Genomic DNA, 24,362 nt, shown 5'->3' with positions numbered 1-24,362 from the left:
ACTATTTTCTAATGTTGTCATTTCCCTCCATATTTCTCATTCATCACTCTGAAAGATGAAAATGTCAAATATATGACATCACCACTGCACAGAGATCTATCCCCCGTCAAACGGGGGACCCTTAATTGAATAAAACCATGAGATCAATAGCTCAAAAAAAAGATACCAATAAGAAACGGTGTCAGCGCATTGAGGTGCAGAAGTGCGGTTATTGACGCTGAGAGAGGGCAAAAAGTGGACTACAGCAACAGTAAAATGGAGTCAATGTCAGTGGCACATTAACCATGGATGGCACCTCCCCATTGTCCTTTAACCCTGTCTTTTTCCCTGAATAAAATCTCCCCCAGGAGGAGGCTGTCTGCCAGGAAAGACCAGGAAGTGATGGCGTCACCCAACAGTAGATTAATGATTCGTGTTACTAGTGTGCACAGTATGTGCTGTTGGCTCATGTGTTGGTATTTAGCATTAGCCTTCTTAATAAACACCATACACATTTGAATTCTTTAGAGTCTAAGACGCTGGGGGAGGGGGGATGGGTGCTAAGCTAACATATGGAATTGTTTTAAGATGGTCATACTATGGATCATTTAGCTATTTGATTTGGAATTTTAGGACCCCTTTAGGTACAGTATAAAACAAAATATATATATCAAAAATGATTTGATAAAATATTGATTTTGGTCTTTACTACTAAAGCCCATAGAAATGCATTGAATAACACATTCATAAATGGCAAAAAGGACAGTCAAAATATACATCATAAGAAACAAGGTTTTGAAGTGTCTGTCCAAAATCTAGGAGATATTTGTGCCTATATTTGTGCCTACCCCTTTTTTGGGGGCACAAAACTACCTTCATACTTCCACTTGTTTTTTTTAATCCAGTACTGGTCACCTTCAGATGAGTCCCGTGACACTTGTTCGCAAGAGTCTCTTGTGTGTGTGTGTGTGTGTGTGTGTGTGTGTGTGTGTGTGTGTGTGTGTGTGTGTGTGTGTGTGTGTGTGTGTGTGTGTGTGTGTGTGTGTGTGTGTGTGTGTGTGTGTGTGTGTGTGTGTGTGTGTGTGTGTGTGTGTGTTGATACGCCAGATAGACAGTGTTGAAAGCATATACATTCCTGGCACCTCCAGGAAAATGCAGCTCCCTTTCCCTGTGCTCCATCTTTATTTTTAGAGGCTGGAGGCTGATGAGAGAGAGAAGGAGAGAGAGGAGAGAGAAACAGTATCAAAAGTGGAAGAAGTGAGGAGTGAGAGAGAGAGGAAAGTGAGAGGATAGCAGAGAGAGAGAGCGGGAGAGAGAGCAAGAGAGAGAGAGAGCGAGAGAGAGAGCGAGAGAGAGAGAGCAAGAGAGAGAGAGAGAGAAAGCATCAAAAGTGGAAGGAAGGAGTGAGGAGTCAGGGTAAGAGAGCAGAAAGGGAGAAGGAGAGAGGGAGGGAGCGTGTGTTGGCTCCTCACTGGCTCAGAGGGAGTGTAGTGTGGTAGAAAGTAATGTGATGAGAGCCATTCTGAGTGTGACAGAGAGGGAGAGGGGACAGCGTGGGGCTCCCTCCTCCCCCTATTCGTAACCACGCCAACCAGAGGAAGGGAGGAGGAGAGGGGAGGAGGAGGAGGGGAGGATGAGTGGAGGGGGGGGCTCCACTGCTACTGCCATATAAAAAGCCAAGCCTGAGAATCCGTCACCATAAACACACCACACGCACGCACACGGACTCTATGACTACTCTCTCCGTCTCTCTTTCTCACACTCACTCTCTGTCCGTCCTCTTACCATTCCTCTTGTTTCTCTCTAACACTCATCCTCCTGAGTGTTCCTTCCTTTGCATCCTCTTTCTTTCTCCTTTTTCATGCCAAGAGTTTGGGACTAAATTCTGTATGTCGGCTCGTGTGTGCTCCCTATGTGCGTCAGTGTGCACGCTGGTGAGCGAGAGTGTACGGGAACTACCTCTGTGTGAGTGAAAGCAGCGAGGCGTTTCAGTGAGTGTATGTGGGTCTCTCTCTTACCCTCACACACTCGCCGCTCCTCCTCCTACTCTACTTGGGATCCCTGTGTCCCTTTCCTCGGTGGCAGGCTCCCCACACCCAGCAGTCACCATTTCCGCCCCAGGGAGAGCCACGCTGGCAGCACAGCCCCTTCCCCGACTCAGCATCGGGAGGAAGACCCTGGTGGCGGCTGCCGTCGGGGTCATGCTGGTCCTGGTGCTGGTGGTCCTCATCCCCGTCCTGGTCAGCTCCGTGGGCACCGACACCAGCCACTTTGAAATGCTGGGTACCTGCCGCATGGTGTGTGACCCCTACCTGAACAAGGGCACAACGGCCAGCAGCACCAGCTCCAGTGGCATCCAGGCAGAAGCCGAGGCCCTCAGCGACAACAGCAACATGCCCTCCACGCTGGTGCAGGGCCCCCAGGGCAAGCAAGGCAGGCCAGGTAAACCTGGACTCCCGGGACCGCCTGGAGAGCCAGGGCCACCGGGGCCAGTGGGACCCCCTGGAGACCGAGGGTCTGGAGGGAGGACTGGGATTTTGGGGTTGGGGGGGAACGGAGCTATCAGCACGGCCACCTACAGCACAGTGCCCCGGGTGGCCTTTTACGCAGGGCTTAAGAACCCCCATGAAGGCTATGAGATCCTCAAGTTTGACGACGTGGTCACCAACTTGGGAAACAACTACGACGGCATCTCAGGCAAGTTCATCTGCAGCATCCCTGGCACCTACTTCTTCATCTACCATGTGCTGATGAGAGGTGGGGATGGGACCAGTATGTGGGCAGACCTCTGCAAAAACGAACAGGTGAGTTAATTCGCTTCTCCAAGTTTCACTTGTCCAAGTCTTATACTGCTCAGTCACTCAGCATAGAGGGATCTTACACATTGTACCACTCACTGCTTACTGCTCTTTTTAATTAGCACTCCAATGGTTTCTCTGCTACAGACTCGGGTTCCTTCTAAACTACAGATATGTCACCTTATGCCTTGCTACTCTGTTGTGCTCTCTCTCCCTCCCCCTCTCTCTTTCTATCGCTGGGTGTCACCTGATGTCACTGTGGTAACTTGGTTGGTGGAAATTTAATCGGAGCTTCACAATCAAATTGCCCTGAAACTGCGTTATAATACAGAGGCTCTATTTCCCGAGGAAATGGAAGGCTGGTGGGTAGCGGAAGCATCTGTCGTGCGCTCCCAAGACCCCCCCTGAGCGAGCAGATGACGGTCACACAGCTGTGGCACCAAACGCGCCCAGAGAGAATGATGTGTAATCTGGCGCGCGTCCCCTCATTACACAAATACACACTGACATTGCCCGCATCCCTCAAATCAAAGGACAGACAGTTACCCCCGAAGTCCATGTCACTTTCTACTTGTTTCAAAATTGATAAGTTTGCCATATAATACTGGTGTAATTGTTTATTTAACTTGGAATGTAAAATAAGGTGAAAAAAGTGTATGTGCCTGATTTATGGAAGCATCTCTATTTGTCAGTTAGGACTAGCGCTATTTAATAATTGACTCAGATCTTTACGCAATTGTAATAAATAATTTATCTTTTCAGAAATAAGATATTAACCAGTAATTTCGGATCGTATTACTTTCGCATTGATGCTTGTGTAAACTAAATTGATTAGACAGGGAAAGTACATTAAATAAGTGGAGCCACAGGAGTGGTGTGAAAGCGCACTATAGAAGATACAGCTTTTAGTCACCCGCAGATTTTTTAAGAATTAAAAAAAATTCCCAGACAGTGGCTATCATTATTATTGCGAAAAGTTGAATTGTGAACCAAGAACGGTCTGCTTCTCTGTGCTCGATACATCTGTGAACTGCAGCAAGTCAGCAAGTGACGCGTTCAGACACAAATTACATTGTGCTACATTTAACTGTCGAGTTCACATATTTAATTACATGTAATCTAACGTTGTACTCCTGGAGAGACTCAACAAGACCGCAATTATCCGAACGTCTCGTGCGTAAAACAAGAGGATGACAATTAGTCTACTTATCCGTCACAGTGTGCACAGACTGGGAAATGTAAGTATTGCTTATTATTTCGGTTGTATATGGTTGATAAAACAAGGGAATATTTGCGTGACATCCGCTTGAAATAAATATAATTTGCATGATGTTTTCTTTTTTTTTTTTTTTTACGCATCACTTGACGGGTCTGGAGATTTATTGCGCCCTGGGGGTGCTCTCAGGTACCTCGAGTGTGTGCGACGCGAGACCTCTCGCGTCCAGCACAGGCGGCAACGTCTAAAGCGCAGGAGAGTATAAGAGAAAGAGAAATATATATATATATATTTTTTTTACCGTCAAGTCATTTGCAATATGCATCGAGGCAATCATAAATTATACTACAGCTTCAGCGCGCATCAAACATTTTGTGATTGAATATCCTCTTATTATTTGTTCATGACCACTTGCCTATAGGGTAAAGGTCACATCACTCTTTTACATGACATATTACAGCTCCATTAGCCTATAGTGTATAATTAAAATCCTCACAATTATCTTTCATTAAGCCCCATGCAATGTTTTTCAATGCCCTAGCAGCATGGTCTCCAACATATTGCTTTGTTAATTAGACTTTTGAGTTACTTTGTTTAATGTTAATTAGGCTACGTTTATTTATTTTTCTAGGTCTAAACTTTTGCTCCCGGTGTTTCTGCAGAACATTCGATTATAAACCCAAGGTATATCTGTTTGACTTATTACCCTGATATTACAGCACTTTTATTTATTTTTTATTTTTTTTATTTCACCTTTATTTAACCAGGTAGGCCAGTTGAGAACAAGTTCTCATTTGCAACTGCGACCTGGCCAAGATAAAGCATAGCAGTGTGAGCAGACAACACAGAGTTACACATGGAATAAACAATTAACAAGTCAATAACACAGTAGAAAACAAAGGGGGGAGTCTATATACAATGTGTGCAAAAGGCATGAGGAGGTAGGCGAATAATTACAATTTTGCAGATTAACACTGGAGTGATAAATGATCAGATGGTCATGTACAGGTAGAGATATTGGTGTGCAAAAGAGCAAGTAAATAAATAAAAACAGTATGGGGATGAGGTAGGTGAAAATGGGTGGGCTATTTACCAATAGACTATGTACAGCAGCAGCGATCGGTTAGCTGCTCAGATAGCTGATGTTTGAAGTTGGTGAGGGAGATAAAAGTCTCCAACTTCAGCGATTTTTGCAATTCGTTCCAGTCACAGGCAGCAGAGTACTGGAACGAAAGGCGGCCGAATGAGGTGTTGGCTTTAGGGATGATCAGTGAGATACACCACTTAAGGTTTACATGATATTTTATAATGGAATTAAACGTTAATATGTAGTTCACTGTACTGTACTGTAAATGTATTTGTCATCATGACTGAATACAACCTGTCTTAGTTGGCCAGTTTCAACATGTTTAAAGTAGACTTATTCTGTAAGGTTACCTTGTAGGCCTATTGCTAACGCAGAGGTTAGGGTTTTGGGGGTTGAGCTCAACACAACATCATGCCATTTCTGTTGAGCACATGCTTCCCTGTCATATTTTATGCTTTAACGGGTGTTTTGCCTAACACTTGTACACATAATATAATTGATTATTTCACAATTCACAGTCGGTTGCAATCCGATTCATGCGCAGGCAACTCCTGCCTTCGACTCAAGACTCATGTGGACTTGCAGCTATATGTTACATTTAGATGGGGATCTCCAAAGAATCAACTGTTGTCAGTATAGGTCAGAGAGAGAACATCCCCATTCTTAAAAAAAGAAAAGAAATAGGGAACACTTTCTTTCATAAAGGCATATAGATTCCTAGCAACTATAAAACACAATCTCAATTGAAATCTACGTAGGCCTTAGGGTATGTCTGGCAGCGTTATTCATCTAATGTAAAACGTATTGTTGTCAAATATAGGATAGGAGACAGATATGTTGATCAAGTCTTCATTTGTTGTGCAATGCTCTTCATATAGAGAAATATCCATCCCATGGTCACAGAGGGGTTGTTTTAATTGGTTAATTCTATTGTCCAACCACTTGAATTGGCCATTGCTCACTTTTACAATTACAGAGAAAATATGACTGAAATGGAAAGAAAGGACACAGACACACTGAGTGTACAAATCATTAAGAACAACTGCTCTTTCCACAACAAAGACTGACCAGGTGAATCCAGATGAAAGATATGATCCCTTGAAGTTACTTGTTAAATCCACTTCAACCAGTGTAGGTGGGGTGGAGGAGACGGGTTAAAGAAGGATTTTTAGGCCTTGAGACAGTTGAAACACGGCTTGTGTATGTGTGCCACTCAGAGGGTGAATTGGAAAGATAAAGTATTAAATCAAATCAAATTTTATTGGTCACATACACATGTTTAACAGATGTTATTGCCAGTGTAGCGAAATGTTTGTGCCTCTAGTTCCTGACAGTGCAGCAATATTTAAAATGTAATCTAACAATTCCTCAACCTCAACTACCTAATATACACAAATCTAAGTAAAGGAATGGAGTAAGAATATATACATATAAATATATGGATGAGCAATGACAGAGCGGCATCAGCAAGATGCAATACAGGGTATAAAAAAACAGTATGTACATGTGAGATGAGTAATACAAAATATGTACACATTATTTAAAGTGGCGTTATTGAAGTGCCTTTGAACAGGGCATGGTAGTAGGTGCCAGGCACACCGGTTTGTGTCAAGAACTGCAACGCTGCTGGGTTTTTCACGCTCAACAGTTTCCCATGTGTATCAGGAACGGTCTTCCACCCAAAGGACATCCAGCCAACTTGACACAACTGTGGAAAGCATTGGGAAGCACTGGAGTCAACATGGGCCAGCATCACTCTGAGGCTGTTCTGAGGGCAAATGATTCTATATTAGCAAGGTGTCCATAATGTTTTGTACACTCAGTGTGTAATTGTAAAGAGTGCTGGGTCTGGTCTCTGTGACCAGTGAGGTCAGAGCTCTCCATCATCCACTAACATTGTGATATGAAGGCACTGTTACCAGAGCAACGGGCCCTTCTGGAGATGGGCAATATTTCAGAAAGATAAATACCATTTCAGAGGCATATCTGTTGGCGGTTCAGTGTGGTGTTTCTGATCTTGTGTCTGTTGGACAGATACTGAGAGTGTGTCCTCGTGGGGAAGGCCTATTTTCCGCGGCTGCTTTTGACATATCACCCCTGAGGCACCTGGAGGCTTCAGCCATGGAATACTAATGTAACATTGTAGGAAGATAATGCATGTGAGGGGTTCAACATAAAGGTCGGGGTAAATGTCAGTAACAATCTATTTGATGTACTGTACATTTTGTGCAATACTTTTTATAGACTAGGCTACTTTCTATTTTCATCCAAAATTGTGTTTTGGTGTGCTGGTGATATATGAATTGAAATGTGATAAGATCACTGAACTGGACTGGAATAAGAAGTGATGAATTAAGTGAAATCCATTTCTGCCGTGTTAGAGTGTCGACATGATAAGCATGGCGGGCAAGAAATCAAAGAGACCAAGAAAAGTGACAGTTTGCTTGCTACTGACACAGCTCTTTGCAGTCACTTTCCAAGTCTCACTATGGCTCCCTGAGTTCAACTCCTTTGACCGATCCAAGCTGACAAACCTCTCACCCAGCAAACCCAAGGAGAGAGGAGGTGGCGTCTCCATGAAGGGCCTCTCCTCTCTATATAATGTCTCACTCCACCATAATGTTTATGGGGGTGTAAAAGTGTTGATACATAATAGGCGAACATATGTTCCTATAAAGCACCTTCTGTTCCCGCTTCATTGTGTTCCTAAGGGGAGGGGAAGCACTTACGTTAGACACAGGCAACAGACATCTCCAGAGACTGGGGTAATGTTTATGAAGTGGTAACTGCCTGGCTAATGAAACATTTCTCTCTCTCTCTCTCTCTCTCTCTCTCTCTCTCTCTCTCTCTCTCTCTGAATAGCTTAGAAGGGGATGTAGCTTACACTCACTATAGCCAGAGAATCTTGCTAGAAAGGTTTTTCCTTGTGTGAGCCTGTGGGTCTGTCTGTGGGTCTGTGTGCGCGTCTGTTTGTGGGTCTGTCTGTGGGTTTGTCTGCGGGTCTGGTGTGGAGGTGAGACCCCAGTGTGTCTGTCTGTGTAAGTTACTGTGAATGGTTATAAATGTGGGGTAACTCGTGCTGTGTCATTGATGAAGTGGCCACAGGAAGGCTGATGGTCGTAGAGCAGTGCTGTCTGGGCCGGAGCATTCCTCTGCTCATTTAAGGCCGAGAGAAGCTGTGTAGGGACTAGGAGGCTGGGGAGGACTGGGAATAGCAGACAATGACAGTATTTTATCATCCTTTGGCCTTGGTGCATCATGAAACTGCAGGTTCTCAGGCCCGAGCACTGCAGTTGTTCTGCACCCTGTATCTCCACGCCTTGCTGTTTTTTTTAAAAATCTCCCTCTCCTTCTTCCCTCTCCCTCTTTTGGTTCTGTGGGTTGCATTAGGAGAGTGTCAACATTGTCCCCAGCACCTTGACACATTTCAAGCTACACCAAAGAGTTAGCTGCTCTTGGTAAGCAGGCAAATGCGATTCTATTTTCAGCCCGGTGCACTTCATCTGCTCTCCAAGTTCCCTCTCCACTCCTCTCCTCTCTCCCTGGCTTCTTATTTCTGACATTCTTTTACTCGCTTGACAACTATCTCCAACCAATCCCAATCTTCTCAGACGGATGTGTCAGAGTCTCGATTCCCTGAGTTGGAGATACCCTGGGAGACGAGGCAGTGACAGTAAAGACAAATCCATTGCCACGCTACTACAAATGGAGACAAAAAAACACAAAATAGGGAGGTTATATCATGCCAAAGAGCCTGTTTAATTGTAGTTTAGAACCTTGAACCAGATCCAGGATGTGTTTGTGCTCCTCCTCGGTTCCTTTCTTAATATTTTTATTAATCCGCAGAACCGTTTCAGAGTTAATTAAAAGCAATGACGTGAGCGTCACTCTCTCAGGAGGGCCCTGTGTGAATAATCACTCTGTCTCCTTCTTTAATAAGCTCCAGCGTCCTCCGAGCAGCGCATATGGCTCTTCCCCAACAATTACTGCTCCCTGCTTCCCACCATGCACGCGCACACGCAAAAACACACACCTGCCCCCCCCACACACTGTGTACTGACCTCTACATCTCCTTGCTCTATTCTAGCCATCCAAGGTGACCTCCCAGAAGTGCACAGTTCACGCCCATCCCTTTATTGACAATTCAATATCAATATGTGTCTTGATTATTATTGGAGACATAAAGTTTGGCTCTTGGAGGTTAACTACAGGAATATTGTTTTGCTTAGAAAGCAAAAACGCACTTGAACACACGGTGCTGTGGAGTGAAGTACTGCGATCATCTTCACAGACTGGTTTATTTACTTGTTTATTTGGATCCCCATTTTAGCTTTTGCAGAGACAACAGCTACTCTTCCGGGGGATCCGCAAAAAGACACAGAACATGACAAGTAACAAAACACTTATTCACTGATAGAATAGGACAGTCACACACATTTTTAACACAAAGATACACAAACAATGCAACAAAGTGTGTTTCTGTGTGCGTGTTTGTTTGTTTTCATTTGTGTGTCCACTCACAGTCCCCACCATTCAATGAGATTAGATTTTTTTAAGGTAATTTTGTTATTTGCTTGAGTAATTAGAGTTGGAAGGGATTTCTATGTGATCATGGCTCGGTATAGTAATGTGCTTTGCAGTGAATTCATTTTGGACTTGGGGACTGTGAAGAGACCCCTGGTGACATGTCTTGTGGTGTACATATGGGTGTCTGAGCTGAATGTTATTTGATTATGCAGACAATCAGGAATTTTCATCACGGTAATATTTCTCATAAAAACTAGAAGAGAAGCAGTTCATCTCTCGTCAACCCTCAACCACTAAAGACTGGAATGAGGTGACATCAAACCGAGGACACGCTCCGTAGGGCGAATATCGTGCCTCATGCACCAACACAGCAGCTCTCTCATAGCTCTCCCCTCCAATCTCCCCATCAACTCCTTCACTGTCTCTGCTTCGCTCCCTTCGCTCCCCTCCAATTTCACCCTGACTGGCTCTGGTTCCATCCTCGGCTCCGCCGACCGTCCCGTGTGCCCCTCCCCCAATTTGGTTTTTTGGGGGGGCTGCCTCTCCTGGCCATGCTGCTTGGTCCTTTGGTGGTGGGTAGTTCTGTCACGGCCGTCGAAAGAAGTGGACCAAAGTGCAGCGTGGTGAGCGTACATTTTCCTTTTATTAAAAATGTTGCAAACAAAACAACAAAGAAGAAACAACTGTGAAGCTCACAGGGCTTTAATGCCACTAACAAAAGTAAACTACCCACAAATACAACAGGGAAAGAAGGCTGCCTAAGTATGATTCCCAATCAGAGACAACGATGTCCCTGATTGAGAACCATACCCGGCCAAAACAAAGAAAGACAAAAACATAGAAAATAGAACATAGAATGCCCACTCAAATCACACATTGACCAAACCAAAATAGATACATAAAAATGATCTCTCAGGTCAGGGTGTGACACTGTATCACTATACTGAGTGTTGCCGTTTGTAAAAGGACGTTTTTTTTTTTTTTAACCTTTGTTCATGTTTTTTTGTGCCCCCATACACAACAAGAACGAGGAAGTGATTTGGTGTTTGGGGTAAGTTTCTCAAAAACATGTGAAATCATACGAAAGGTGTCTGGACCCTTCTATAGCATTTTACATCAAACTGTTTGATTTGGTTGCAAAACATGAAAAGTATATTTTACAGGCAAGTTGCGCTGCTCTGTTTGTGCCAGCTGCAGCTTTTCTAGGTCTTTCTTTGCTGCATTTGATCATATTACCAGACAGTAATCAAGATAAGATATGACCAGAGCCTGAACAACTAGTACAGTTGATTGTTGTTAATAACAGACATACCCCTCCCCATCTTCACAACAACTTTGTCAATATGACTTGACCATGATAATTGACTATCTAATGTTATATCTAGGAGTTTAGCTTCCTCAACCTGCTCAATGGTCACTACCTTTATACACAACTCCAGTTGAGGTTTACGTCTTTTTTTTAACCAAATACAATACTTTTAGTTTTAGATGTATTTAAGACCAGTTTATTACTAATCACCCATTCTGATGCTGTTACTCCTTATTTACAATTTCAGTGAGCTCACTGGCTTTGGGTGCTGATACAGTATGTTGAGTATGGAATCATCTGCAGACATAGTCATTCTAGCTTTGTATAAGACCAGCAGCAAATATTTTGAAAAAATAGAGAAGAGTAATGGCCCAAGGAAACTGTCCTGAGGGACACCACACTCTATATATCTGATGTTAGAGAAGCTTCCATTGAAGAACACTCTCTGGGTTCAATTGGATAAATAACTCTCCAACCATGTGATGGCAAGTGATATAAAGCCATAGCAAGTGAGTTTCTTCAATAACAAATGATGATCAATAACATCAAAGGCTGCACTGAAATCTAACAATAAAGCTCCAACTATCATTTATTATCCATTTATTTTAACCAATCATCTGTCATCTGAGTCAGTACAGTACAAGTTGAATTTCATTGTATTTGGTCAAACACAATATTCCCCATCAGTTTACCAAGAACAGGCAGCAAACTGATTGGGTGGCTGTTAGAGCCAGAAAAGGGTGATTTACTGTTTTTAGGCAGTGGAATTACTTTAGCTTCCTTCCATGCCTGTGGAGACACACTCCTTTAGGCTTTGGTTCAAGATAAAGAAAATGGGGGTTGCAATACAGTCTGCTACCATTCTCAATAGTGTCCCATCAAGGTTGTCTATACCTGGCGGTTATTGATGCACAACAATAGTTCTTGCCATGATATCATTTAAGATACTCAAGAGTATTTTTCCATTGCGTTTTATGTAATTTATCTTGGTTTGGTAATATAATTTCTTCTTTTTGTAGTCACCAAATTTCTCAATTTACAGTATGTCAACCAATCAGCTGAGCAGCCTGACTTGTTTGCCACCGCTTTTGCATAATTTATTTGAACCGTACACTTTTTAAATTCCTTGTTAAGCCAGAGGGCTCTAACAGTTGTCACAGTTCATTTCTGAACAGGTGCATGCTTGTCAGCAATTGGCATGAATACTTTTACAAATACTCCCATTGCTGGATCTGGATTCATTTCCTCATGCACATCTTGAAAAACCCGAGTCCTGAGATACCTGAGAAAACATTTGGTATGATCTCTTATAAATTACACGGATTCCAAAGTTCTTGTATTTATTTTTGGTAATACCAATTACCCCACTGAAGACGTTCTTTAAAAAAAAGTATACTTAGTCATAATAAACTTTATATGGGCAAAAAAAAAATTTGTGGAATAAAAAGGAAAGTTTTACATCTTAGTCTGAGGAGGGGGTTGTATTAACTCGCTACCCAAGGCTTTTACTTGCTACATACAGTACAGTTAAATGGACTAAAGAGGAACAATGGGTGCATATTGAAGATCATCAATATTTTATGTAAGAACACTTTAACAATATGGAAGAAAATGAACCAATATTCCTAAAAACACAACCCTATTGAACAATCCTTGGATAGCTTTTCACAATTCACTGAGAAATTCTTCCACATTAAAAACTAAAGGCATAGAAACCGTAAATTACTTGGTAACAGGAAATACATTTATTTCCATGATAGAATTAAAAAGCAATATTGGACTGAACAATGTAGATTTTCAAATGAAATCTTTTGGCCATCAGAGCAACCTTGAGGGAATCTTATTTTAGTCAGAAAAGGATGTTCATATGATAGGTAAGATATGCAAAACCTTGCAGAGAGCATATCCAACTGACAATCTTCTCTTAGAAGAAAATATAAACTATTGGAAGCAAGACTTAAAAATAACTGATGTTGGCACAAGATGGAGGGAATGTTGGAGCATAACTAACTAAATTACAGTTTACGACAATGTATGTTTAATCCGGTATAAACAAACGTATAGAATGTATTATGGAAGAGACATTTTTTTTTTTACAGCACAATGGCAGAGTCATGTCTTAAGTGTAAAACTAACAATGACTCAATAATCTCTGGGAATGCTATAAAGTCCATAAGTTATGGGCGAGATAAAAAGTTGTCTGTCAAAAGTATTGAGACACCCAATGGGCTGGACGATTCTCATCACTCATCTTGAAAAAACGGATACAAAAAACGTGGAAATTAATCTGTCAATTAACATAATGGAAAAATCGAATGATTTATTATTGAAATATTGAAATAGAATGGTCGAGGAGAACAAATTGGTGCAATTTAAGGCAAACAATCATTCAGGCACTAGGGAAGGGGGTGTGAGCATGTGGGTCTGGGCAGATGAGATGTAGTCGTTGTCTGTAAGTTGTTGTTCGTATTTGTATGTTTGTATTTGGTGTGAAAAATACTAAATAAATGAACAAAAATGTATTATAAAAAATGTCATATCTAAATTACTTTAGGCCCAACCTTGGGCACTTTGGCTTTGTTATTGCCACAATGTTATGGTCACTGCAGCCAATGGGAACGGATACAACATTGCATCAAAGCTCTGCAGCATTAGTGAAGATATAATCAATACAAGTGGATGTCACAGATCCAACACTATTATGTGTGTAAAAAGTATTATCCAAAGCAACATTTAGAAAATGTCTTTGTATTTCCCCCTAGAGGGCTGTTGGAAATACAATACTGTGTGAATAAAGCTGTTACCTGCGTGTCATTTCCCAACTTATCAACATGCATCTCAGTGGTTCCTTCTTCATGTCTCTGGGGGTTTCTGATGCTCTGGTGCACATCAACACAAGACTGTTTAGCCTATTGCTGTGTATCCAGGTGTGACCCATGCAGTGTGTTTAGCATGGCAATCTATACACAGCAAATTGAACAAACATGAACCATCTGGATCCGAATCTGGCATGTTATATTAGTGTCTGTCTTGATTAATGAAACCTGTTTGAAAATTTGGTGGGAAAAAAAATCTGCTTTTTCCCGTAATTATCAAATGATTCAATTCACAAAATGTTTGGTATTAAAATACACAATTATGCATTGCATTCATTTACTTTGTAGCATCTATTATTTCAGAACAGTCTCGACATTGACATATATATCTGCTGTATGGCATATATGAACGGAGTTGTGCCCCTTTCTGTCCAATGAGGTCATTTATGGATAGTTAAAATAGGGGACACAGATTGAGGTACAATCCCCTTACCAGTTCAACATTAAGACAGCTTATTAAGAGTCTGTTTCTTGTGTTACTTGCTCTTTATTAAATGTTAATATGCCTTTATCATTGCTAATAATGATGTTATTAAGGATTGTCCAGTAATACATGACTTATAATGTTTGAATTAGAAAATACTTCATTAAGGCCTAATATATGGCTAATAAGACCTCATTAAGGCCTTATAAGCTACTTATATACACACTTATAAACTAAATTAGTTGCTAATATGTGTTGCTAGTATCTTTGGGATAGGTTTGGGTTTTATAGCACTGAGACTGAGGGGCCGCTGTTCATCTCTGTATGTCGTCAGGAACAGAGAGCCTCTGTCTAGAGTAGACGGAGGTGTCTGGGGTAGGGAAAAGCGAGCTGCCCTAGGCCCTTGGTATCGATCCCATCATGTGCGTGCGTGTGTTTCTGTCTGTGTGCGTGCATTCATGCATGTGCCTGCGTGTGTGTAACCCGTTCCCACTCTGACAGACCCGGCATGTAGTCTATGACCCCACTCTATAATCAGCTGGAGGGGTAGCAGAGGCGGCCCTCTGGCCTTGATTTGCTGTGTAATTGGACATCGGATTTGACATTCTGCCGAGTGGAACATTAGAAGCGGTCTAATTAGGTGCGGTAGGACTATTAAATGAAGATTTGCCCATGTTGTTAAGAAATACCACACACATTGGAAATGTCAAGATGACACCCGGCTGTCATCGCCAACCAACGGAAGAAAATCTATCACTTATCGTAAAAGTTTCCCACCGGAAAGCAAACACAATCGCCATACTACTACTTCTCTCCAACGCCATCTCTTCTTCAGCCTCACTGCGGTCTTGTCCCTCTAAATAGAAGAGCAGCGGCCAGACCTCGCTAGGACTTCATCTCCACTGTCATCTCCGATTGAATAGTTTATGAATAAGTTCTGTAACATCCCCATACCTTGAAACACAGGAGCGTATGGTCTAAAATAGCCTCTGGGTTTCCATCTGGAGATGACTGACTCCTGCATGACATTTGGTGTTGACTCACAAGGCTCCTTCATTATAATGAGAGCACATACGGGGGACGGGAAAGCACCCATGGGCCTGTCCTTATATAAACATCTCTCTGTAAGCCCTGACATCTCGCCATCACCCAATTCAATCCATTCTGATAACCCCCAACCCCCTCTCTCACAGCACAGGGAACCCTCATGTCAATGGCTCCAAAGTGACTCACACTCAGATGGCTAAGTTACTGCATGTGCCTAACAAGGTGGCTCTCCCCTCTAAATATGAATATGGGAGATATCAACAGTGAGATATAAACAATCCATCCAGCCAGAAATGATGAATAGGACACTTCATGAAAAATGCATTCGGCAGCAAAACGTCTGAACCTGCCTCTCCTTCAAGACTATTAGCACTTTCTGCCTAAGCTGTGCCTCGTTAGGGAGGTTTCTCACACTGCAAAACGCTCCTCTCAATATCCCACAATACTTTGTGGTGCATTTCAAACAATAACTGTTTTTAAAAAATTCATAGCGACTAAAATAAACTTGCCTTATGTTGTGCAAGGGTTCAATGTGTCGCCAGATTCTACCCTAAAAACACTGTGGTACCAAGATGCAGGGAGTGAGTGGGGATTGAGACTGAGCAGTGCTGAAAGTTGAGCATTTCTCACAGTATCTGACTGACAAGAGTGAGTCACCAACAGACAAGGGTGGCTGGGCCACACGCAGGTCAGAGTTGATGCTTCCCCTCTGCCTCTCTCTGTTTCTCCTCTCCTCCTCCTCCCCTTTCCCAGTGATAAGTCTGTGCCAATACATCAGCATCACAACAAGCCAGAGGATTTTACAGCCCCATCGTTATCACTGTTGCCCCATCCATCGCCTCTGTGTTTTGTCATGTCATTATCCTCCCGAGTGGTTGTTGTTACTAACCGATAGGACACAGAACTGTAATGCATAATGCATTTCCATGATGACAGGCTTTGATTTGACTTGACACCCAGTGGGAGGGACACTTGGCATTATATAAACAATTGTATAAACTGTGGAGAGGTGCATGCGAAGAAAGGAATTCACGTTACCAGGAAAAAAGGCCCCGAAGGTACAAACAGAACAGATGCGGTGATTAATGCACAAAGCCTTACTCTCCTTCTCCTTGACAGATGGTGGCTCTCCCGTACCATCTCCTTCTCTCAACAACTCATCATGTATTTAATCAGGTTCCTACCACAAATACACCAATAACACAAAAGAGGAATGGAAGTTTTTTGACACCATGACAACCTTGCTCAGAACAACATCTGACACCAAAAATCTGTTGGGCAATGGTCTTTTGACTAGGGAGATTTGTGTGCGTGAGTGTGTGTTGGTGGTGTGGGTTAGGAGATGTGACAGGGTTGTGACAAGGTGGCTAAGCTGCCATCAGGCATGCGGCTCACGGTTGGGTGTTCAAACCCAATTAGGTGGCGGTACACTTGGATTTAGAAAGAGGCGAGCGAAGTTTAAAGAATGGAAGCTTAACGGTGAGTCAACAAGTCCCTGCCAGAGAAACGTCAGAAGCTGTCCTCCATCCAGACATGTCCTTGTCACTCCAACTGGAGAGAACAGATCAGTGTCCAAGAGTGTCCAAGAAAGGGACTGTTACTGACACCAGCAAACAGCTTAGCCAACAAGGTACTATTCCAGTACAATATTTCAATGGGTTGTTTGGATCTTTTGTATTGGCAATAGAGACAACAACACAACACCAGACATTTCAGCTGTTAGCTATAGGACAATGCAAAATGCCATCGCAACTCAGCATGATTCCCAACTCTGTAGGACTAATCAGCTTTAGCAGAGGACAGTGAATATGCAAAAAGCTGTCGTCCCTTCATCTCAGAGGCCTATTATAGGTACGAGTGCTGTCATTATTGATAAACTCCACATTCATATTCAAATGTTTTCAGAATGCGAGAGGAGCCAAGTGGAGTGGTATTCACTGTGGAGTCTGTGGGGGGGGGGGGCATTATCTATTAGGCTGAAGCAGCCCAGCCTCAGCCCTCAGCTCCCATCTCTCTCTAGTGTTCCAGTACCATGCAGAGCATTATTCAATCAGAGGCATCACAGCGACAATGTGACGGATGCTAACATGCTTCAGCAGCTACGGCTGGGGGGAGACGAGACAACGTCAGACGACTCTGGAGCCATTTGCATTCGCTGCGGTAGGCTAGGCTGGCCTGGGCGCTTATGCTTTGATTTGTTGTGTCAAAAGTTCCACGTCGTATTCTATTTTGAGGCCATGCTCTGCCAGTTGCCGTTTTGTTCTCCCTTTCCATCTCGCTGCTTCTTTTGCTCACTCCCCCCTTCTCTCTCTTTCCCTCTCTTTCCCTCTCTTTCCCTCTCTTTCTCTCTCTTTCCCTCTCTTTCCCTCTCTTTCCCTCTCTTTCACTCTCTTTCTCTCTCGCATTCCAAAGTCTAACCTATGGCTTGCGCTTCCAGCTTGTGAGTTGTTCCGAGTACAGTGTGAGGGTGAATGATGTGGCTTCTCTGTCGTTGTGTACAACAGCGACTGAGTGAAAGACATAGAGAATGAACAATGAATTGAGCAATGAATGACAGCTTCAATCTCAATAATGTAATACGACTACAGCGTGGTCAGATTCTTTGTGATCAACCGTTGCCGAGAACAAATGCATCGGATTTCTAATAGCTTCAGGATAGTCCTTGGCAAGTTGACTTCCTTTACTTTCTAACAGAAGGAGTTGAAGCGAGTCATATCACACACCTCTGACATCAGAGGTCCCAGAGTTCAATCTGAAGGCAATAAGAGAAATATTTGAAGACGTTTCATCAAAATCCCCATAGACAGATCCAGCCAAGCCCCTGTCCGCCTCCCCCATCCGGCACAAAGCAGCAACCTTCTAATAAGAGCGTGTTGACTTTGTGTGCTCAGGGCGAATCATCTCATATTAATATAAACTGGACGACTGCTGCTACAGATCAGGATAGAGGCTTTGTTTGCACATCGATATGAGCCTTGCGAGATTTAATCAGGAAGGTAAACAATGAAAAAAAAAGACTCAAAGATGTGTATAGTACAATGTGCCATAAATAAAACTTTAAGGCTGGCCTCAGCATAACTGTTTGGCATAGACCTTCATAGCATTACCCAGAGTACTTGACCTTGAAAGTACTCTCAGATATGGCAAAGATCTCCATGCAAGCTGGAATTTCTTAGCTACAGATAACTGTTACTGAACATTCCTCTTATTCTGGCTGAGGATAATCTAAGGCGTCTGGCATGATGTGTCTCAACAGCCACAATTACTTTCTTCCTCTGTTGTGAGAAGAGTGGAACAGACAAGAGGGAGATACACTAAGGAGAAGGCTTCATGAAATCACTGTGAGATTTCTCAGATTCTCATTATCGTGACTGTCTGAGGGTCAGCAGGGTGCTTCATACCCAGCTGTCAAAGAAGTAGGCTGATTCCAAAGGACTGGCAAGGCTTCCAAGATGCCTGAATGTGATGAAAGCGATGAGGCACTGATATCAGTGGATAAAATGCTGCTCCATGTGAAATAGTGTGTTATCGTATTGTCTCCACGGTGAAGAAGTTAAGCTTTTCCGTCTGTCACAAGACCTGCTAAAGAGAAGAGATGACAGGCACGTGAGGTGTTAGCAGTGGATGTGTGCCCTATCGATGTTTAAAATGATCTTGCAGATGGCATTCTTCTAAAAATCCAATCACATTTTATTGGTCACATGCGCCAAATATAACAGGTGTAGACTTTACCGTGAAATGCTTACTCCCAAGCCCATTCAGAGTTATGTAGAGTTAGAAAGGAAATAGTAACACAATAAAATAACAATAAGGAGGCTATATACAAGGAGTACCAGTACCGAGTCAATGGACAGGGTAACGAGGTTGTCACGTCCTGACCTTAGTTCCTTTTTTAGGTCTCTGTTTTAGTTTGGTCAGGGGGTGAGTTGGGGGTGGGCATTCCATGTTTTTGTTCTAGGTTTTGTATTTCTGTTTTTGGCCTGGTATGGTTCCCAATCAGAGGCAGCTGTCGATCCTTGTTCTCTGATTGGGAACCATACTTAGGCAGCCTGTTTTCCCACTATGATTTGTGGGTAGTTGTTTTCTGTTTAGTGTTTTTTGTTGCACCTTGCAGAACTGTTCGTTTGTCGTTTTTGTTCCAGTATTCATCTTTATTAAACGGATGACAAATACGTACCACGCTGCACTTTGGTCCTCTTCTCCTTCTCCCGACAACAATCGTTACAGAGGTAGTTGAGGAAGTTGAGGTATTCTCAACTCTTCTTCGCATGCCCTTTGAGAAGCTTTCCATTTCTCTCTCACGCAGTACTAGTCTTTCACAGCTTCTAAAGACTTTCATAGACCTCCTTTGGAATACTGGACAAAAGTTTTCCCAGCTTTAATGGGGACAAAAATATGACCATGTTTTTTTCATATTGGTTGATTTCTTAAAGCCTTTAGAGGACTCATTAATACTTTCTCTGACGGATGTCGTTATGCTCGTGATGACGGGACGTTTTCAGTCAATTTTGTGATCTATTGATCATGCATTGTCACTCACACCATAGCGTAGCTTAGACAGGTTTTTAAACACAGTGTGTCAAACCAATACATGTATCTCTCAAAACACTTTGTTCCGCACTGACTAGGGACTGACTCAAACGCTGTTATTTGATTTAATTTGAATAGACTGCTTCAATGTCCCTGCCTCTTGCTTGTAGTGACTCACAACCTATCACAGGTATTCGGCATGAGTTCCCTTTGCTTCCATTGAATTAGCTTTCATTGCATTTTCACAACGTGCATATTATGTTTCTCCAATTAAAATGGCAGTCATGTCAAATAATTCATTATTTATCTTTATATAGGCTACCTTCTAGTAAAACATTTAAAGACTGACATTACAGGACATAATGCATATAGTTAACGATCTGCTCTCACGACTTGGAAAAGATAAAACAAACAAAGACATTTTATCTGACACTCTTATCCAGAACAACATTCAGTAGATACCGTATTGGTCCCCATGGGAATCAAACCCACAGCCCTGGCGTTGCAAGCACCAAGCTCTACCAACTGAGCCACACGGGACCCTCATAATTACAGCAGTAGTAGAGGGAGGGAAGTGAAATACATAGATTCATTAGACAGCAAGTCTCCCACCGTCTCTCTCTACTCCTCCACCCATCCCTCTGATCTCCCGCTCTCCCCTAACCCTGGCACACAGACAATCACTGACAGGTCTACAGGGTTAAACCCATCAGTGTGTTGTTGCAGGAGGTCTGTGCCAGCCCCTTGGCCCTCAGATGTGTCAATAAATCCATTGTGTGTGGCCCCTGGTTAAACGGGCCAATTAATTGTCCCATCTTATCCCTGCCACCTGCTCAGCCAGGCTGCCGGGCGGCACACCAGATCTGGGACCCTGCCCATACTTTAGATTCAGATCCAGAAGCTTTTTAGAGAAGAAATGCACGGGAAAAAGAGTAGTTTGATTGAGTTTATGACAGCTGTGTTCTTCATTGGGCAGATTATAAAAGATCCTTAGCTACAGACAATATCCGGGTTTATGGCAACTAAATGTATATCTCAGATGCTTTGGTCTTCCAAAATGTATGGTGCTGATGCTATTTATTTAGGCCCTTATCTTTCTGTGCTTGTGTACTGGTGATGTCTCAGTGCAGTGCAATACTGCCGCACTTCAGTTTCTTTTTTGTAAAACTCTACATGAATGGTCAATGGTTAGCTTTGAAAACTATTTATTTATGTCTCTCACACACACACACACACACACACACACACACACACACACACACACACACACACACACACACACACACACACACACACACACACACACACACACACACACACACACACACACACACTTATTACTGTCAGGGCACTCGTATCTCACTACAGCCCACGCTGTTTTCCCAGGAGAGTGGTTAACGTTTCAGATGGAAGCTTAATTAGCCAGGACCAGAGGTCAGGGAGATCCAGCTCCAAAACGCTCAGACTGCCAAGCAGCCTGGCAATACCATACTCGCCACATAGGCTACGGCCAACATAAATGCAATTGCTGTGGTAGTGTTACAGTAATGTATTCATTAAATCACACGTACACCATATCTTACTTTCACAGTATTCTCTCATTCATTAAAGAATAAGGATTTATTTTTCACTTTCTTATAAGTTGATGTGAGGTGGGTGTCCTTGATGTATTTCACTGTAACTCCTCAGTAGTTCCCTCTACACTCAGAAAAAAAGGGTTCCAGGTAGAAGCAAGTTGGGTTCCATGTAGAACCCTTTCTACAGAGGGGGAACCAAATGGGTTCTACCTGGAACCAACAAAGGGTTCTCCTATGGGGACAACCAAATTACCCTGTAGCCCTTTCCTGCAGTCAAACTACCTAGTGGCCTCATGGGTGGAATGCTATTCATATTTCTCATAATTGAGAAACATTACATAGAAAACAAACTGCAGAAAATCCGTTATTTCTACATCAAAAGGTTTTGTTGTATTTCAGTCTTCTGTGACGTCTATCATGTGTAATATTGGGATGCAAACTTTAAATGTAAGACTACCAAGACTACCAAGACTACCCTGATTTCGCCCACTGCAGTAAAAGCTTTTAAACTTCTAGCTGGTACTTTTATATTTCTAAGTGTATAATAGAACCAGGTCACGAGGAGAGTGAGACCCGTTGTTGGGTTTCTTAGAATGTCTACTCAGGTGGAGAACACTGAGCACCTGCTTTGAGCAGAGACAACAACCATCTGACCCAACACCCCAGCCCACTGCCTTCAATTCATGGCGGAACGTTCAATGACGAACCAATGACAGTCTAATTAAAATCATGTTGTGGTGTGTGATGCGCCAGAAGGCTCCTGACCCGTCACTTGTTGTTTTTGTGAACAAGGCAAAATCAAAGCATGGCAACAGAAATGACTTCCATTTCAGATTATCAAATGAGTGCAGTACGTTTCTCTAACCAGCACATCCTCTCTTTCCTCTCCTCTCTGTTCCAGGTGCGAGCCAGCGCCATCGCCCAGGACGCTGACCAGAACTATGACTACGCCTCCAATAGCGTCATCCTCCACCTAGACGCAGGGGACGAGGTCTACATCAAGCTGGACGGGGGCAAGGCTCACGGCGGTAACAACAACAAATACAGCACCTTCTCTGGGTTCATCCTCTACGCCGACTGAACCCACCCAGGTGCCACGTCCAGACAGAGCGGAAGACAAGAAAGTAAGAGATTGAGAGAAAGAGTTCTAATGAGGGAAGGAGGGGGTTAAAAGCCAGAATGCTTTCTAGTTTCCTGGTTCTCTCCATCGTCACACCAACCTCTGTTTATAAAACACATCAGCCCCAAATCAAGGTTCTCCAAGCTCAGCTCGGCCTTCCTGCCTGTCTGCCGTGCTGTGAGGGAGGGAGGGAGAACACGATGATAGGGGAGGGAGTAGTGGGGGGGTGAAGCTTGGTAGAGAGAGGTGCCCTCCTCATCAGAATTCTATCCTGTCAGTTGCTCCTCGCTTTCTGAATATTTCTCCTCCTCAAACTGGAAAATAAACCAACTAACGCCAAGTGGATCCGGCCTCATCATCTTCTCTCCATAACGGTTGGCTATATGGACTCTGTTGACTGAAATTGTCCTATCTTGTGGTTGTGTGCTTTTCCTTAGAATATCAGTATTTTACTTTTGTGAAAAATACTACTGCATCGTATATTTACACAAAAGAGGATATTAAAAATAAGTTTATCCCTTGTTTATCCCTAAAAAAAAAACTTGATTTTGAGAGAACGGTTTTGTGAGATGTTGATTGTGATTTCCGAAGCCTTCAGTTGAGAAACGGTAATGAAAAAGTGCCATTATGGTTTCTGAAGATGATTCTAATAATGATTTTTTGCACTTTACACCTGTCTATCACATGGTGTTTGTTTATGTGTGATGTCAGCTGTGGGAACACAGACCTGGTTTGTGGCTGAATGTTATTCATGCAAGTTATACAGATAAAACATGACATTTTCCCTCGTCCCATCCAACATATCTAGAGTCTCTATCCTTGACCCTTGTCCCGTCTCTATACCCTTATCCAATTTGTCTATACAGGGCCAAAGTGGGTTGAGAATAGACTCAAATGAATATTAGATGTTCTAGTTATGTAGATATCCTTCACCACCAGAATCATTCAATGAAGCCACATATTCCGATTCGGAGGTAACCTATTTCATAAAACAACAGTGTCCATTACTTCAGCTTCGTCCTCGAGCACTCTGCGGTGGTGAAGTAAACAATATCAAGCAGAGCAAGAAGGAGGGAGAGAGAGAGAGAGAGAGAGAGAGAGAGAGAGAGAAGAGAGAGAGGGAGAGAGATGGGAAGTTTTAATGGCGAGGCAGATTTTCGGTTTCAGTGTCTGAGGCTTCACTGGATGTCATTAGCTGCATATTCACTGATACATACAAGCATTATGGTAATATTTACTCAACATGGCAGACTGACAGCTTGCTTTAGAATGAAGTTGATTGGGTGAGTGAGGGACTTGGCTTCTTAGCATTGTGTTTTGTGCCGGAGTGTTTGTGTGTGTTGGAGTGTGTGTGGGAGTGTGTGCGTGCATGTGTGTGTGTGTGTGTGTGACTGTGTGTGTTTGTGTGTGTGACTGTGTGTGTGTGTGTGTGTGTGTGTGTGTGTGTGTGTGTGTGTGTGTGTGTGTGTGTGTGTGTGTGTGTGTGTGTGTGTGTGTGTGACTGTGTGTGTTGGTGTATTTGAGTGTTTGCATCAGAGCATGCGCCGTGCCATTGCTACATTGTTGTTTTTCTGTTATTCTGTGCTACAGCCAATGACAGATATTTTACTCAGCAGACAATGAGATTGCATTATGTAGGGAGGGGAGCCTCTGTAGAGATGATGAGAAGAACAAACAGCTTGTAAATGAAATCTATGCTATGTTTGTCTATCTAATTTTATCTTTTTGAATTGTTGAATACATTTAAATAATAAATGGGATTTTTGGAGTCACTCGTCTCAAGATAATTATTTTACCCCAAATACTCTTATTGTGTTGAACTATTTAGAGTGCAGACAGCATGGTTGTGAGGCCGGTTGGATGTACTGCCAA

At 42.9% G+C, this 24,362-nt stretch overlaps 1 protein-coding gene across 1 annotated transcript; it reads left to right on the top strand.

The window, feature by feature from the left end:
* The first annotated feature begins 1,695 nt into the window (after nucleotides 1–1,695).
* On the top strand, nucleotides 1,696–23,905 carry LOC112225728 (C1q-related factor-like). The gene is made up of 2 exons (XM_042307564.1): nucleotides 1,696–2,783; nucleotides 22,272–23,905. The coding sequence occupies exons 1-2, from the start codon at nucleotides 2,181–2,183 to the stop codon at nucleotides 22,449–22,451; spliced, it is 783 nt and encodes a 260-aa protein (XP_042163498.1). The 5' UTR covers nucleotides 1,696–2,180; the 3' UTR covers nucleotides 22,452–23,905.
* The last annotated feature ends 457 nt before the right edge of the window (nucleotides 23,906–24,362 follow it).

The sequence above is a fragment of the Oncorhynchus tshawytscha genome, linkage group LG27, assembly GCF_018296145.1.
Source record: "Oncorhynchus tshawytscha isolate Ot180627B linkage group LG27, Otsh_v2.0, whole genome shotgun sequence".
Taxonomy (NCBI): domain Eukaryota; kingdom Metazoa; phylum Chordata; class Actinopteri; order Salmoniformes; family Salmonidae; genus Oncorhynchus; species Oncorhynchus tshawytscha.
Note: the sequence above shows the minus strand (reverse complement) of the source record. Positions and strands in the feature narration are given on the sequence as shown.